Below are 14561 nucleotides of genomic sequence, written 5' to 3'. Positions count from 1 at the left end.
TTCCTGCCTCTAACTGATCTGTGTTAACATCGTCTTCCAACAACAAGCAGCAGTTTCCACTCATGCAAACAGCTGAACTACAGAAGCTCCACAGGACAGTTTGGTGGCAGGTCCTTCATACCAAAGAATCTACAGCAGGATGATGAGACAGAAAAGTGTGATGGTGGAGAGGACACACAGCGGAAAAGAGAAGCTGTTGCTCCCTCTAGTGGTTCAGCTCTTACACAGTTCAGTTTAAAATACAAAAAAAAAGACTCACTCCTAAATTAACTATTATTTTCTGTTAAGACAAATCACATCCGCCGCAAAACATGAGCATACGTGCCAGAAAATGCAAATGGAACGGCGCATGTGCTCTTTATGGTGGTGATTTATGTATTTTCAAAGCAACACATTGATTAAGAATGTTCTGCCTTAATTCAGTTGTTTATACTTTTCAGGAAATCCCATAGACATAAAAATGAGGCTGTACGTAACATTACTGACTGTATCTCTGTATGTTATTAATATTATTTCTTATTATCTTTGTCTTTTTGCCAGAAGGTGGCAGTAAGTCAAAGGACATTCAAATCAACACGTGCTAGAACACACAGAAAAAAAAAAAAAAAAACATTTTATTAAAGAAGAAGCAGGATGGTTTGTTTCCCTATATTCTATACATTATGTGCTATACAATGCAGAGGACAGACAGACAGACAGCGCAGGAGTGCTGACCCTGGTTCAGTGTGGTGTCCATGAAGGAAATTCATTGTCGGAAAGCAGTTAACTGGTCTAGTGACCGTATGCAGCACCGATTTGTTCCACTGACAATGAAAAAAACAACAACACAACAGTCAAAAACCAAACCTGCACACGTGTTTCTGTGGATTGTTAGAAGTGAATCTGTTGACAGTGACTCCAGAGCTGACGCTGGAGGACATCTGCTGCTGAACTCTGAGTACAGGCCGAGACGTTAAAGTACAGTTTGAGTTGTTAATCTGCAGGAGTAAACATCTCCCCATGAAACAAAAGAAACCCCACACTCCACTTACAACTCAAAACAAAGGTTTAATATGGACTTCTGAATTATTATATAGTTAATTAAAGTTACCGTAAATTATGGGGGTCTAACGGACTAGACTGAAAACTATGAGGAGGTGTACAAACTTAATTTTGATGCATGTTTGTTAGTGAGTTAAACATATCCTTTAACATGCATGTGCAATGTCTGCTAATTTCTGTTTTTACTGGTTTCAGAAACATCTGGCCCCTGATCCAGGATCAGTGCTCACAGCCGTTCACATGGAAATGATTGTATAACTGGATGATTAAAATGCTACTTGGCTTTTCAGTCTCGAACATTTTTTGCCTTTTTCTACAGCACAAAGCACTTGAATGAGAAGTACAGCGGAAATCCAGCAGCTAAGTCCAACCACAGCAATTAAGACTGATGATTCTCCATTTTTGAGCCAAAGCAAAATTAACATTTTTACTTCTCTGTTGTGTTTTGGGACATAACAGGGACTGACTATAACTGTAAGTGGATAAGTACGTAATTTGAGGCCGCGCTGACCCTGACTGATTAAACCTTGGACAGATATTTTTAGGTTTGGGTGCAGCTGATGTTTTTGAGCCTGTGGTCACAGCGATATCATCATGGCTGCTTCTCCTCATCTGTTTAACATTTTTTTAAAAATCATATGATCAAATCCAAAGGTTTTTATGGTCTTTCACAGACAAAATATAGGTGAACAACATGAAGCAAACCTCACTTTATAACACTAACTCTCTTGTTTACTTATAATGAGGGAATAGACTTATTTCAGAAAATAAACTGCCCGAGTTAACATTTATAACCATTAAATTCTTTAAACATTAGCTTTGCTTTAGAAATATTTACAATATTTAAAGAAACTGAAATATCTGAACACTTATAGTTCTTATTGTTTATGCAGTGACGAGAAGTGAGGTTGTTGTGGTTGTTGTGAGGATTGTTTTCTTTAACATGATCCATCTCTCATACAGACATAAGAGCACATACTGTAAACTAAGCAGGGAAACAGCGAGAAAACAGATTTAAATACACAGTAAACCCTTAAAAACATTCTTTATATCGGTCGGTTCATCTCACTGGTCAGAAGCCAGATCCTTTGTTTGTTATGTCTCACAAATCTAATGACAAACAGAAAACTATTTAGTTAAAATCAACAACATATCAGCAACAAAGGAGCTTTTTGTCTGCATGAACCAGTTTTGTCTTCCTGTCACTCAATGCAGGATTATCTGCAAACAAGTGTGTGTGTGTGTGCGCACGTGTGTGTGTGTGTAGTTCCAAATCCTCTGATTGTGATTGGACAGCTGACCTGACATACTAAAAAAACCCTGGATTTTAAGGAGGTGAGTGAAGAACTAGGGTTAGACTGATAGGGCGATGTGCCAATACTGACCATAAATATTAAATATTCAATATGCTGAAGTTTCCTGCTCGTCCATACAGCTTTAGCGCCTCATGCTGTTTTTTTTCCCACCATAAGAGAGAGAAAACTCTGCAGCAGAAACACTGTCTCTTGTGGAATAACTGTAGTAAAAATTATCCCAATTAATCATTTTAATAAATACAAAATTGAAAAAACATCAATATCGGACCCATATCTGTCCAACCCTAGTGAGAGGATGCAAAGCCACAGGTACAGACGAGTGCATATATACACACATACATACATTTTTGCATAAACTCTATGTACATACATTATGTGTGTGTTGGGACTAGATTTGGCAACCACGCTGAGAAAAAAAGGTTTTGTTTATCCTCGTTGATAAGGCGTGCCATGTGCGGCGGCCGTGTGACGCGGGGAGCTCCGTCTGTCCAGGGGTGTCTGCTCTGCATGTCACGACAAGCCGGGCCGACTCCACTGGGGGGGGGCTGTCTGCGGTGATGTCATCACTTGGTGACTGCCGCCGCGGCGATACCAGGACTCCTCCAAGGCATGACATCATCTCGACATGACGTGCTCAAAGTCTGCTGGTCGGCCCATCTCTGTGACGTCACACCCCATGCTCCAATGACTGGAAGCGTTGCTTGTCAATACCATTGTCTCCATGTCAGATATTTGACAGTCGTCGCCCTCGGGTGGCGCCTAGTGAAGCTCGCAGCCTCGGCTCTCTGGCCCTGTGGAAGGCATAATAATTGTGTAAGTGTGTTCTACTAACACCAGCATTAATCATGCAATAACAATAAGAAATATTATAAACAGTTAGCAGTTAATGAAGCTACTCTACGTTCTGCTAGGCTGAATCTGTGGCTCTTAAAAGTACAGGGAACAGTGAAAGATACAACCTCAAGAGTAATCAACTAAATCCCTATTTATACTACACAACACTAATAACCTGAAGTCTCACCTGACTCCACTGAAGACTCCACTGAAGCTCGTTCAGAAATTAAATCTGTTTCAAAATGTGCTGATGAAATTCCAAGTAAATATCGCTCGCACTGTGCCGGTACACAACGGCTCACGGCTTTCCGCTAGCGCTGTCTCACACTTTGCATTTTCTCCAGTTCGCAGTGAGAAAATTCGCAGTTTGATTGTCGGATATCAGACGAAGCTGAAAACAGCTGTGTCTCAGAAAAACGGGAAACCGTCTGCGCAGATAACTACAAGCGCTTTACATCACATCGATCGACACGAGGTGCCTCAGAGCCACTTGAAAACAGGCCTGCAGCAAGTTGGCACTTATAAAATAAAACCTTAGTTTGAACACACACATAAGTCGTGTTTGATCATCACTTGATGATTACATCAGTAATTTCCATCTCTTAGAAATCTACAGTCTGCATGTTATGTGGAGAGTCTGGAAAAGTAAATCTGGAGCAAACTAATGGATTTGTTTTTCAGAATACTACCTGTGCTGGCTGCGTTTTAAAAGGCTAACCTGTAGTGCTCGTTGAAGTCCAGTCTGAAGCTGAGGAAACGCAGACTCTCGTCTGAACTTGTCATCAGCAGCACCAGGAACTGCTGGACGATGCTCTGAGAGAAGGGCAGGGAGCAGCCGCAGGACAGAAACAGAGGAAAAGGAAAATGTTTGAAAAGGAGAGGACACAATATAAGAGCTGATTAGACCAAATGCAAATGGCTGCTCCTAGAGGAGGCTCAGGCTGGTACCTGGTAGAAGTGTGTGAGTATGCGGAGCTGGGAGCGCATCTTTGGTATAGTTTCCTGGAACTCCTGAATCCTCTTCTTCTCCTCTGCTTCCTGTTCGGCCGTCACTCCCCACTGACCCTGAATCAGCGAGAGAAGACACAGATTGAGAGGGGTTAGATGATCACACTAAAAATATTACATTGCCACTACTTTCAAAACATCCTGCTCTTTCTCTCTTCACTGTAGCTCATCATTGGCCCAGAAACCTCAATTCCTCCTCCGCTTCTTACCTCCTCTTCTCTCTGCAGCTTCTTCTCCTCATACTGCAGTCGAAGGCTGAGCTCCTCCAGTGCAGAGCGGTAGAGGGAGTCCTGGGCGCTCTGAAACTCTATGATCTGGTCAAATATGGCCCTCAGCTGGTTCAACAGAGACTGGAAAGAAACAGAATTCAAGGAATTATGTGTGTGGAAACCAAAAGACGGGAAAAATGACGAACATGAGCTTTTTTTTATTCCATAAGATCATCGTGTGTGTTCGTGTGTTACCCTGCTGTTATTGTCCAGCAGGCATCTCGAGATGATGGTGTCCAGGAAGACTTCATGGGCAGCGATGATGTGGTCGAGGTCCTGAGCCTGCTGCACTTTGTTCCACAGCTCGTCCCAGGAGCACTCCAGCACCTGCACACACACACTTTCAGTAACTTTTATCGTCTCATAAACTCCATTGTTTTGCAGTTGGTCTGGACTTGAACCAGCATCTTTCTAAAAGTGAGTTAACCTCACAAACTTCAAGGCTCGCGCTGACGCTGTAAATCAGACTCACGCAGTGTTGCGTTTAACAGACACGGCACATCGCCTCCCGCTGTAATTACTACTTTTTACTGGTGTTTTACAGCCTGTGATGCTAACAGCTCCGCTAATGGTCTGACCTCGAAGGTGATGTAGTACTGCATTTGGTGGATGAAGTGGACCATCTCGGAGGCCAGGATGTGACACTGGTGCAGGACGCCGGACAACTCTGCAGAGTAAACAGCACAACGTCAGGTCACAGACAGAAAAACACAAATGCAGGATAAAATTTCATGTTCTATGAAAGTGTGTTTTCTGTGTGTGTGTGTGTGTGTGTGTGTGTTCATGTACCAGGCATGGTTTTCAGCAGCTTGGCATTACACATCTGTCCCTTCCAGATGTCAGTCAGTGTGTACTCCATCCTCTTGGCCCTCCACAGGAAATTAAACACACGCAGGTAGTGGCCCATACATTCCCTAGTAAACACCTGGGGGGCGCACACACACACACAGATGTATTAATACACAAACACAGCAGCAAAAACATGCCCAATATGTCAAGAACTGTAACAGAAAGAGCATGTGTGTGTTACCGTAGCAATGGGTCCCTCAACATGGTAGTCCAGACTGAAAACATCCCAGCCTGTATCACCGGGAGACACCTGGAGACGGTAAACGACACGGTGAGGACCTGGCGAAACCCGGCTTTGTAGCACAGACACACACAAACTCACACACACTCCTTACCTCCAGCAGGCGCACATCGAGCCTCTTGAGGATCTCTGCGTTGTCGAACTGGGCGTTGGTGGCTCTGACGGCTGTTTCCAGGATACCGGTCAGGTTGTGTTGGTACAAAGTCGTGGCAGGACGTACCAGCTCTGGTCTGGGACAAAATAATGAGGACATGGTAAACTTAGACCAATGTTTAGTCCAATATTAGAAAGGACAAAGCAACAGTAGTAGTGTTATGAAAGAGAATATATATTAAACATATATTGCTGCTAACTTGAGCAGGTCCATGAGGTGCCTGATGAAGTCTCCCTGGCCCAGCAGCAGGTATCTCCTCATGGCCTGCAGGTGCTCCAGCAGCAGGTAGTTGCGGTTGAGAACGTCCAGCAGGTATTTGCTGGTGTCAAAGTAGGCAGCATCGATTTTCTCCTGAAACGCCCCCTCCAGGTCGGACAGCAGCTCTGCAGCTAGAAGAACGTGGAGGCTTTAACTCAAATGGGTTTCACACAGCGACATTATGTGTTTGCGTTGTTAGTTTACATTGTTCAGCAGATAAAAATCTAAATCTCATAAAATGGTACTGAAGATTAGCTTCAATCTTTTTTATGGTTCTTACAACATTAGAAAGAGGAAAGATGGAAAAGACCACATACACATCCAGAGCTCTGCTGCTGGACAATAAGGAGGAAGTGAGAGTAATGTCCTTCAACAGATACAATAAAAGCTCCAGATCAAACTGGTCTGATGAAGTCCTACAGACTGAATCGATAGAATATGGCTAAGTATACCTCTTTCAACTTCATAGTCAAAGGGAGAGGAGAGGGGGGAGAGGAGGACAAGGCCAGAGAACGGTAAGAGCATCGATCACTGCCAGTCCACAAGCCCACGTCAATATAACAACATCGATATGATGAGGACGGCACAAAAAAAAAAAGAGGCTCCTTATTGGTCAATGACATCATTTGTACGCGTGGTTCAGCAATAACACTGAGAAAAGAAAACTAAATAAAGAGAGGCAATAAAGCCAGCAACACCATTCCAACTTCTAACATGAGCACGCTGTATTGTGTTACAGCTTCTTCTTAAAGTCATTTGTACGTTTGCTGATATTTTCTGTCCCATTTTGAGGTGTCGCAAAAACTCTTTTAATCCTAATTATGCCCAGAAACCGAATACAGTGTTGTGAAACTTTCCCTATTAACCAGAGTGTGTGAGAGAGAGAGAGAGTCAGGAAGAGAGCAGCTGAGACTCTTACCATCCTTAGGTGTGTCTGCAGACTTGGATGCTGCCGTGATTTTGCCCGGCGGCGTTCTGTCGTGACAAACCTGATGCAGGAAGTTAATGGATTTACCGATCAGCAGAACCTAGAGGGGGGAGAGATGATAATGAGCTGATATGACTTAAGGTAAAAGAGCCGACAGGAGATGATGGTTGGTCACAGTGGTGAAACTTTGTTGTTGTGTGCGTCTACAGCCCAGTACCTCTGATCTATGGTAATAAATAAAGAGACCTGGGACAGTGTGTGTGGGTGTGTACCTTGCGGGCCTGATCCATGGTGATGAATGAGGGGATCATAGACTTCCTGAGGGAGTACTTGTCATGCCACAGACGATCGGTCTTCACGTTGGGATCTGATGCTACAAAGAACTGCACACAGACACACATGCATGAAGACACAAACAATTCAATAAACAGTGCAAAGTCTGACTTTCCCAACTGGCGTCAATGTGACGTAGCTACTGATTGATCAATTAATTACAGCTTTATTCACTGTAGATTTAAATGAAACGGATTCAGATGTAACTTTTGATCATATATCATATATCTGTTTCTACAGACTGTGGATGTGTGAACCATTTGGTAATTTCCCTCCTGAAAGGTGCAATAACTCTGCCTCTGTTTTCTTAAACACAGCACTTAGTACCACAGTCCAGTGATAACTAATGGTTAACGCTGAACACATAAATACTCTGAGTGAGAGAGAAAGAGCGGGGAGAAGTAAAGGAGAAACATCCATCAGCGGGTTCTCCATTACACTCCCCTCATCAGTTCTCATTTAAGAAGCTGTCCTGCCTCGCCTCTCTTTCTTTATTCCTCTCCCTCTGTCCTCCCTCCCCCTCTCACCTATCTTCTTTCTCATTGGGGTCAAACATCAGTGGAGTTAAACAGAACAATTTTCAGAAATAAGCTGTAAATTCCTGATGGTTTCTCTATAAGAAGAGGAGCTCCAGGAGGCCTGGAGCTTCAGACACACTAGACCACTAGAAAGAGGTGTGTACCTCGTGGTAGGTGTCTTCTAGCTCTCCGTCATAGATCCACCTGTAGAGGAAGTTGAGGATTGGGTGTGACACCAGGCTGAGGATGTGCTGAACCAGCGCTCTCATCTGTGGGTCTCCTGTTTTCCCATAGGCATGAACAGCTGAAGCCAGCTCGCCTCCCTTTCGACCTGAACACAACCGCACACACGACAGATTAAAACACACGCTTCCGATCATCATATGTTAACTCACCACAACGCAAACACCACACGCAGACAACCGACCTTGGCAGTAGTCGACGAGGGCGGCTAGCGTTTTGAGCCGTACTTTGGGGTCATACATCCAAACCAGCAGCCTCCTGAGAGTCAGGCTGCTTTCCGTGCACACGTTCACACCTTGGTCATCCTCCACCTGCAGCTACAACACACACATACAGGTCAGCAAGCACCAATCATCAAAAGGAAGGAACATTTTTTCTACAGCAATTTAAACATCCTCCATCTTTTCTCTCAGACGAGCTTCTGAACATGGTTCATATCTGTACCTGTGAGTGGAGGACAGACAGCAGCCTGTAGTACTCCTTCAGCTCCTGGTGGAGCGAGGCACAGAAGCTCTGAGGACGTTGAGGGGACAGACAGAGATGGAAAGACATGCATTAGTGGAGGATTAGCTAAAAAAAGGAACTTATTGACAGAGGATAATTAGTACATATGGCAAGCGCAGACACACCTGTCCGACCAGCCCAAAGGCCCGGTCCAGGCTCCTGGCATCGGTGTACTTCCTGACTTTGTTGTGGAGCCAGCCGAGCTCGGCCAGTCTGCTGCTGATGTCCCTCAGGGATTTGCACAGCACCACCTGCTGAGGCACAGCACACGTTACAACACACGCACAACACAGAGAACCACGTCCTACATTTTTCCGTTTATTCAACTTTTGATAATGAACACTTGTATGACTTATAATGACACATATGCATGTCATTATTTTGTCACTGAAAAATATGCAACTCGACAGCGAAGCAGAAGACGGGTCCTTTCAGGCATCTGTGCCTCAGGGCTCACAGAGGCTGGAAGCTTTGCTGTTTTAAGGAAATGTTCCACTAACTTTTGGAGACAAGATGCACTGAGCCCTCAGCATAAGAACTGATACAGATAAACTCAACCAACTTCCAAAACTGATGGGAGTCACGTCACAGAGAGTCGTAAGTTACGTAACTGTAAGTGTACCTACTGTAACTGGCAAAGCAACGAGCTTTACAGAGACATTAAGTGGCCAAAAAAAAAAAAGGAGTCCAAAGTATCTCCATCCTTAACTCATTTATCTCTGGTCTCAGTAGATGACCACAAGTCTATGTTTAGAACCACTGAGAGAATATGGGACAGGTTACATCTGAGGCCTCCCTGTCGATGATATGAGAGGGGGAATAAAAGAAATTGACAGGGCAGAGAAAAGAAAAGAGAAAAAAAAAAAAAAGAGGTCGATGTGGCTCGGAGCCAAAGAGCTTTATATTGATCTGTTGGATCTTTCTTTTAAAGTCCAATCAACAACAGTGATCTTGATGTCATGTCATCTACTCTGAATACGCAGCGACCGCCACTTCAGCTCGGCTTCAGAAGAAAAACTGGCCAACAGAGAAACAAATTCTCCCCAAAGACAGAGAACAGCTCCCTCTGTTCACCTGCAGCAGCTGTTCTGGGCTGATGATGATGACCTGAACTATACTGTTAGGTTCCCTCTGGGTAACGTGTGTGTGATCAGCTGAACTGATTAGTCCATTAAAAGCTTTACAGGGCTCGACGCAGGTTCAGGTACCTTGCTGTCTATCTTGTAGCAGTTATCCTGGGCGCTCATCTTGATGAACTTGCCATCGATTCCCTGGAAGACATAGAGAATGTCTCGCACCAGCGCCGCCTCGCTCACCTCCCCTACACCGGCAGAGGACAAAGGATTTACTGTACATTAAAAACACAGTTTGTGCTCTGAGTTTGAAATAAAAGTATTTTTTAACTTGATGGACCCTCAGACAAATAAAACACATTAATGAAGGTCTGCTCAGCTCGTAACCCGCGCTGCTTACTGACGGCATAATATCATTTTGGGTTTATACATGTCACTCACCACCTGCGTCACCGTCTCGGCGAGGACGGACCACTCTGGTGGAGGGACCCGGAGGTCCGAGGGGTGGGCGGGTGGTCGGCGGGGCCAGAGCGGAGGACGGGGAGGAGCTCAGGGGAAGAGCCCAGGCTAGACGAGAGCCCAGAGGCTGACCACCTCCAGCTGCTGACTGAGGCTGTTGACTAAAACACACACAAACACACATTTACTGTTGTTACAAAGTTCTGACCAATGTCCTGCACTGATACTGTCCTTTTGCTAACATGGATATGATCTAGTTGGTGTTGATCTTAGTCCACACTCTGGTCTTCTTTCATAATGACTCCTATCAACATATCGAACAATGAAAATCAAATTAAGCTTTAAAAATAAACCCAAACACATCTCTGCATAATTAAAGCACAGCTACTGCATTATTACCCAGAGTGTAAATTACAATTCAATGCCATGAGACCTTTTTTTTATGTCTGGAGTGAGGATGTGACCTTTCACGATTAAAAGGTGCACCCAGACAGCTCAATGGTCATTTGTAACTGAAGGACTGCTGCATTATTAATAAGGATAAATGGAATTAAATGGCCTTCTGATGGCCTCATAAAACAGATCTGTAAGAGGTCAGGCTCAGAGGCAAGTTCATTTTCTGCTGATAATTGATGCTTCCTTTATCTCACACTCAGTGTTTTTACAAGACGAGCATCAGATAAATAACCTTGTTCTCCCAGAGCCTTTCGGGTGGAAAGTGTGATTCAGCTGTAAAGATGTTAGTGGCTTCTTTTCTACGTTAACATGTCCACTAATGACTTAATGATTATACAGATTATGCTATTTTCTCATTTAAAAAATCTCCATACTGTGTCAGAAGGTGTACGCATTATTTTGATCACCTATATAAAGCATGTATAGGTATAATTCAAAGCATTATGTTGGCTTCAGGTTCACAGCAGACTTTGTCTAAGTGCATCTGGAGCTGAATGAAGTTTTATCCATTAAGATCCATTAAAACTGACTGCAGAGCAGCATCAACAGAAGATGTACTGCACTGATCCACGACATCACAGCTGAGCAGAAACAAGAAAAAGACTCAGAGCTGTGTCTTCAACCAGTGTGGTGGTGTGTACGTATGCTCACCCAGCCAGCAGCGACTGCGGCGTTGGCGTGGGTCCGTTCAGTGTGTAGACTCCCAGACTGGAGATGCCACTGGTCCCCACACTGGCCGAGAGCCCGCCGCTTCTATCCCCGTAGCCCAGGGCCAGGCTCTGGGGCCGGGTGCAGTAGAACGGCGTGGAGTGGGCGTCTCTGGGGAGGGCCTGGGCAAACAATGCCCCATAGTTCCCAACCTGGAAAGGACAGAGAGACAGTGAGGAGTCAGTCTCAACATCATACTTTTATTATGATGCTTATTTTGTTACTGAATATAACAGGAATGAAAAACCAGAGAATTAATAATCATAAAAACAAAGAAAGAAACTAGACACTACTAAAAATATTTTAATCCAGTGTGATCTATAAATATAGTAAACAATGCAATCACCTTTGGACCTTATGCCATTTGAATGAGATGTGGGGGTGGATAAACAAGAGCTTCTCGAAAGTGAATCTATAAAAGCTTCTGAGAGTGTGTGTGTGTGTGTGTGTCCCTCACCCTGCTGGACGGTTTACGAGGGTCTTCAGAGAGGCTGAGCAGCAGGTAGAGGACAGACCAGCGATGCTTCAGGACGCCCTGTCAAACAGTCAACACAGCACAGACACACAACGTCCCATCAGCTAAACATCATCATAATCTGCTGGGTGCACATTTCACACTGAAGTGGTTTGTGTTAATAATTACTAACCTGCGTCTGAAGTTTTCTGTGCAGCTCTGAGAACAGAGCAGCATCTGCTTCTCTCCTCTGCTTCAGCACTGAAACAGCATCAAAACAAACTGTAAGCTGGGGTGTTTGAGAGTAACAGTACACAGATGTGCTTCTCAAAGTCTCCTAAAGCACTAACCTTTTAACAAGGCAGATTTTTTTTTAAAGTCAGATATTAATTTACGATCACTTAAAAAAAAAAGAAATATAGCCATGCTTTAAAGTGCAGAGCAAAATAAAAGACAGCAGGAATTAAATTGGTGAGGAACACGAGGTCCATCTGTGCTTAGAAAAGCCGACAGGATGCAGACTGTACCGCTCGTTCTGTTCTGCAGCACAAAGAAACCTGCCATTACACTGTGAATAGAAAAAGACCTTGAGTGTCTGTATTTATGAGACCTTCATAAAAAGAGATATTTTAAGACCTGAACAGTATGAGGGAACCCTGTCTACGTGTTGCTGCATGACAGAAAACTAACAGACAGAATAAAACAAACCTTTATTGGAATTCTTCAGCTGGCTTCTGTGTATGTGATTCAAATTAAACTCAACTAAACATCTGATTTAATCGCCTCAGGAATCAATATACAGTAGTAATGACCTGGATTATAATTTTTACTGTAACTGTGGTTTTAAAAAGTACTTTATCAGAATTCCAATAAATCCAACTTAAAACCTTGGATAAATAAAACATTTTGTACAGTAAGTGCTGCACTATTTTGGTTTTCGCTCAGATCAATGTTTTCCCCACTAATGGTGCTACCTTGGCTACTATAAATGTCAACTGGGATTTGCTATTACGGGGCAATAAAGATTTTTTTTTTGAAGAGTGGCTCCAACGTAAAAGGTAAAGTGCACACAGGGAGGACAAACACAAAACCACTTGACAGCAACAGAGTCAGGCAGGTTTGGTTTTTGAATTTGGGGAAAGGCCACAAAGGCACAACAGAGTAAAATTATATTTAGGTTAATAGTGGATAATGAGTTCCTCACCTCTGTTACAACGATTCAGTAACCTACAGTATGATTGTGTTGTGACTGGGGAATAGTATTTGTCCAAATGCCACTTACGTTCTTTCTTGATCTTCTCTGACACCAGGAACTCGTCCCGTTCAATAGTGGGGGCGTAGTTACTGCCAATGACTCGTACTGCATACTGGAACTGGTGGGCAACTTCAGCTGGAGAAATAAATAACCAGTAATGATTAAAAGTCATGGCAGCCCTTTGAAATAATGTAGAAATGACCATCAGTTATGGCCAGGAGTTTTTGCTGCTGTTACTCATTACAACATTTTCCCCAGTTATTTTGAAAAAGCTGGAAAATCTAACACTTCAAAGCTCAGATGCTGGTGTAAATGGGCTACTGCTTTGAAAAGGGGTGTAGGTAATGGGACAAAATTAGTGTGACTAACACTCTGGATTTGGATTTTTAAAAAATTCCAGATAAAAATTTCTTTCAACACTGCCAAACTGCAAAGCTTTGGTGTCTTTGACGACGGGGTTAAAGTTGCAATCGCGTCAAAGTGACTGAAAAACACAAGATTATATAGATATTTTTCATGCTACATGCTAACCTCACTCTGAGATGCCTGCATCCTGCAGGGGCCTGCAGCTAGCCGGACGCAAGTGCATCCAATTACCAAGCAAACAGTGTACTGGTCAGAATGGAAGCTAACTGGCTAACAAACTTACAGATAGCTGGAGTGAGCAGCTAACCACCTAATCAAACCAAAGTTAATAACACCTGGAAAGGCAATTAAGATGTTAAGCGTGATGTGCTTGTAGCCGAGCCCATTGGCTGACAGCTACGCGGACCTAGCCCCGCTTACGTGCCGTTGCCCTACACAGCTAAAGTGATGCCAAACACCGTCTCTATTTTTATATTTTTCATCCGTCTGAAGTGTGCTGGTTCACTTGCAAGGACGTTGAGAAATTAGTTATATGCTCGCAAGTTCGGCATATGCCCAACAGACCAAGCAGCACTCATTTCAGTTTAACTTCAACCGTTTTCTACAACATTCCGTCAGAAAAACACACCGGGTTGAGCCAGCGCAATTAGTGAAAAAGCGTATTTATTAATGAAACTAGGGCTATCTGGTGTGAGAATTATATGCCGAATTTGTCGTTAGACGATAAAGATTCAGGCAATGTTTTTACCTTATGGGTAAAATAAGTATGTTTACAATACGAGGAGCAACGACAAAGTGCTGAATTTTTGAATAAGGTTAGCTTTGACATCTCCTGAATACTTGAATAGCGCACGTATCTGAACTGGCGCGGAGCATGCTAACGTTTGGTGATGTACCTTCGCTTTTCCCCGTAATTCTGCAGCACAGGCTCTGGAGAAGAACATTGGGTGACTTCTGATCCAGGGTCGCCATGCTAGCCGTGTCTAATGTTTCGTTGTTGCCCAGTAAATGAATAAATACCACTAATTCATATGAACTAACTCCAGTCCGCCACTACAAGCAACGCCATTTTGGCAAGTTGAGTCAAGCTAGCAAGAAGCAGGAAGAACATGACCGCTGCTCGCGCCACATTTCCTTCAAAGTAAAAGCATTTGATTTCTCACCTTGCAGGAGTATCAAAGAAGTGTGAATGAATGAATGATGATAAAATATCAGGCTAAAATGGAAGAACTCTACATAAGACAAACTAAAGTATACGATTATTAAAGGTATAGTGCAAGAAATTATTAACTAT

The 14561-nt window shown here is 43.4% G+C and overlaps 1 protein-coding gene across 3 annotated transcripts; it reads right to left on the bottom strand.

Moving 5' to 3' along the window:
- Window positions 1-581: 581 nt before the first annotated feature.
- On the bottom strand, window positions 582-14328 carry tubgcp3 (tubulin, gamma complex associated protein 3). 3 transcript variants are annotated; one of them, XM_041032245.1, is made up of 23 exons: window positions 14164-14328; window positions 12929-13036; window positions 11840-11907; window positions 11650-11727; window positions 11136-11344; window positions 10011-10189; window positions 9705-9817; window positions 8622-8750; window positions 8437-8505; window positions 8177-8309; window positions 7914-8080; window positions 7171-7281; window positions 6890-6998; window positions 5912-6101; window positions 5653-5788; window positions 5499-5567; window positions 5258-5393; window positions 5047-5135; window positions 4664-4795; window positions 4409-4549; window positions 4140-4256; window positions 3910-4004; window positions 582-3148 (listed from the first exon to the last, which is right to left on the bottom strand). In XM_041032245.1, exons 1-23 carry the CDS (start codon window positions 14237-14239, stop codon window positions 3082-3084), a joined length of 2721 nt encoding a protein of 906 aa, XP_040888179.1. In that variant the 5' UTR covers window positions 14240-14328; the 3' UTR covers window positions 582-3081. The 3 variants fall into 3 exon arrangements, with proteins under 3 accessions (XP_040888179.1, XP_040888181.1, XP_040888180.1); XM_041032247.1 differs by having other exon boundaries at window positions 8177-8303; XM_041032246.1 differs by having other exon boundaries at window positions 8622-8747.
- Window positions 14329-14561: the final 233 nt, after the last annotated feature.

The sequence above is a fragment of the Toxotes jaculatrix genome, chromosome 24, assembly GCF_017976425.1.
Source record: "Toxotes jaculatrix isolate fToxJac2 chromosome 24, fToxJac2.pri, whole genome shotgun sequence".
Taxonomy (NCBI): Eukaryota; Metazoa; Chordata; class Actinopteri; family Toxotidae; genus Toxotes; species Toxotes jaculatrix.
The sequence above is the reverse complement of the archived record's forward strand: the minus strand, read 5'-3'. Positions and strand labels throughout refer to the sequence as shown.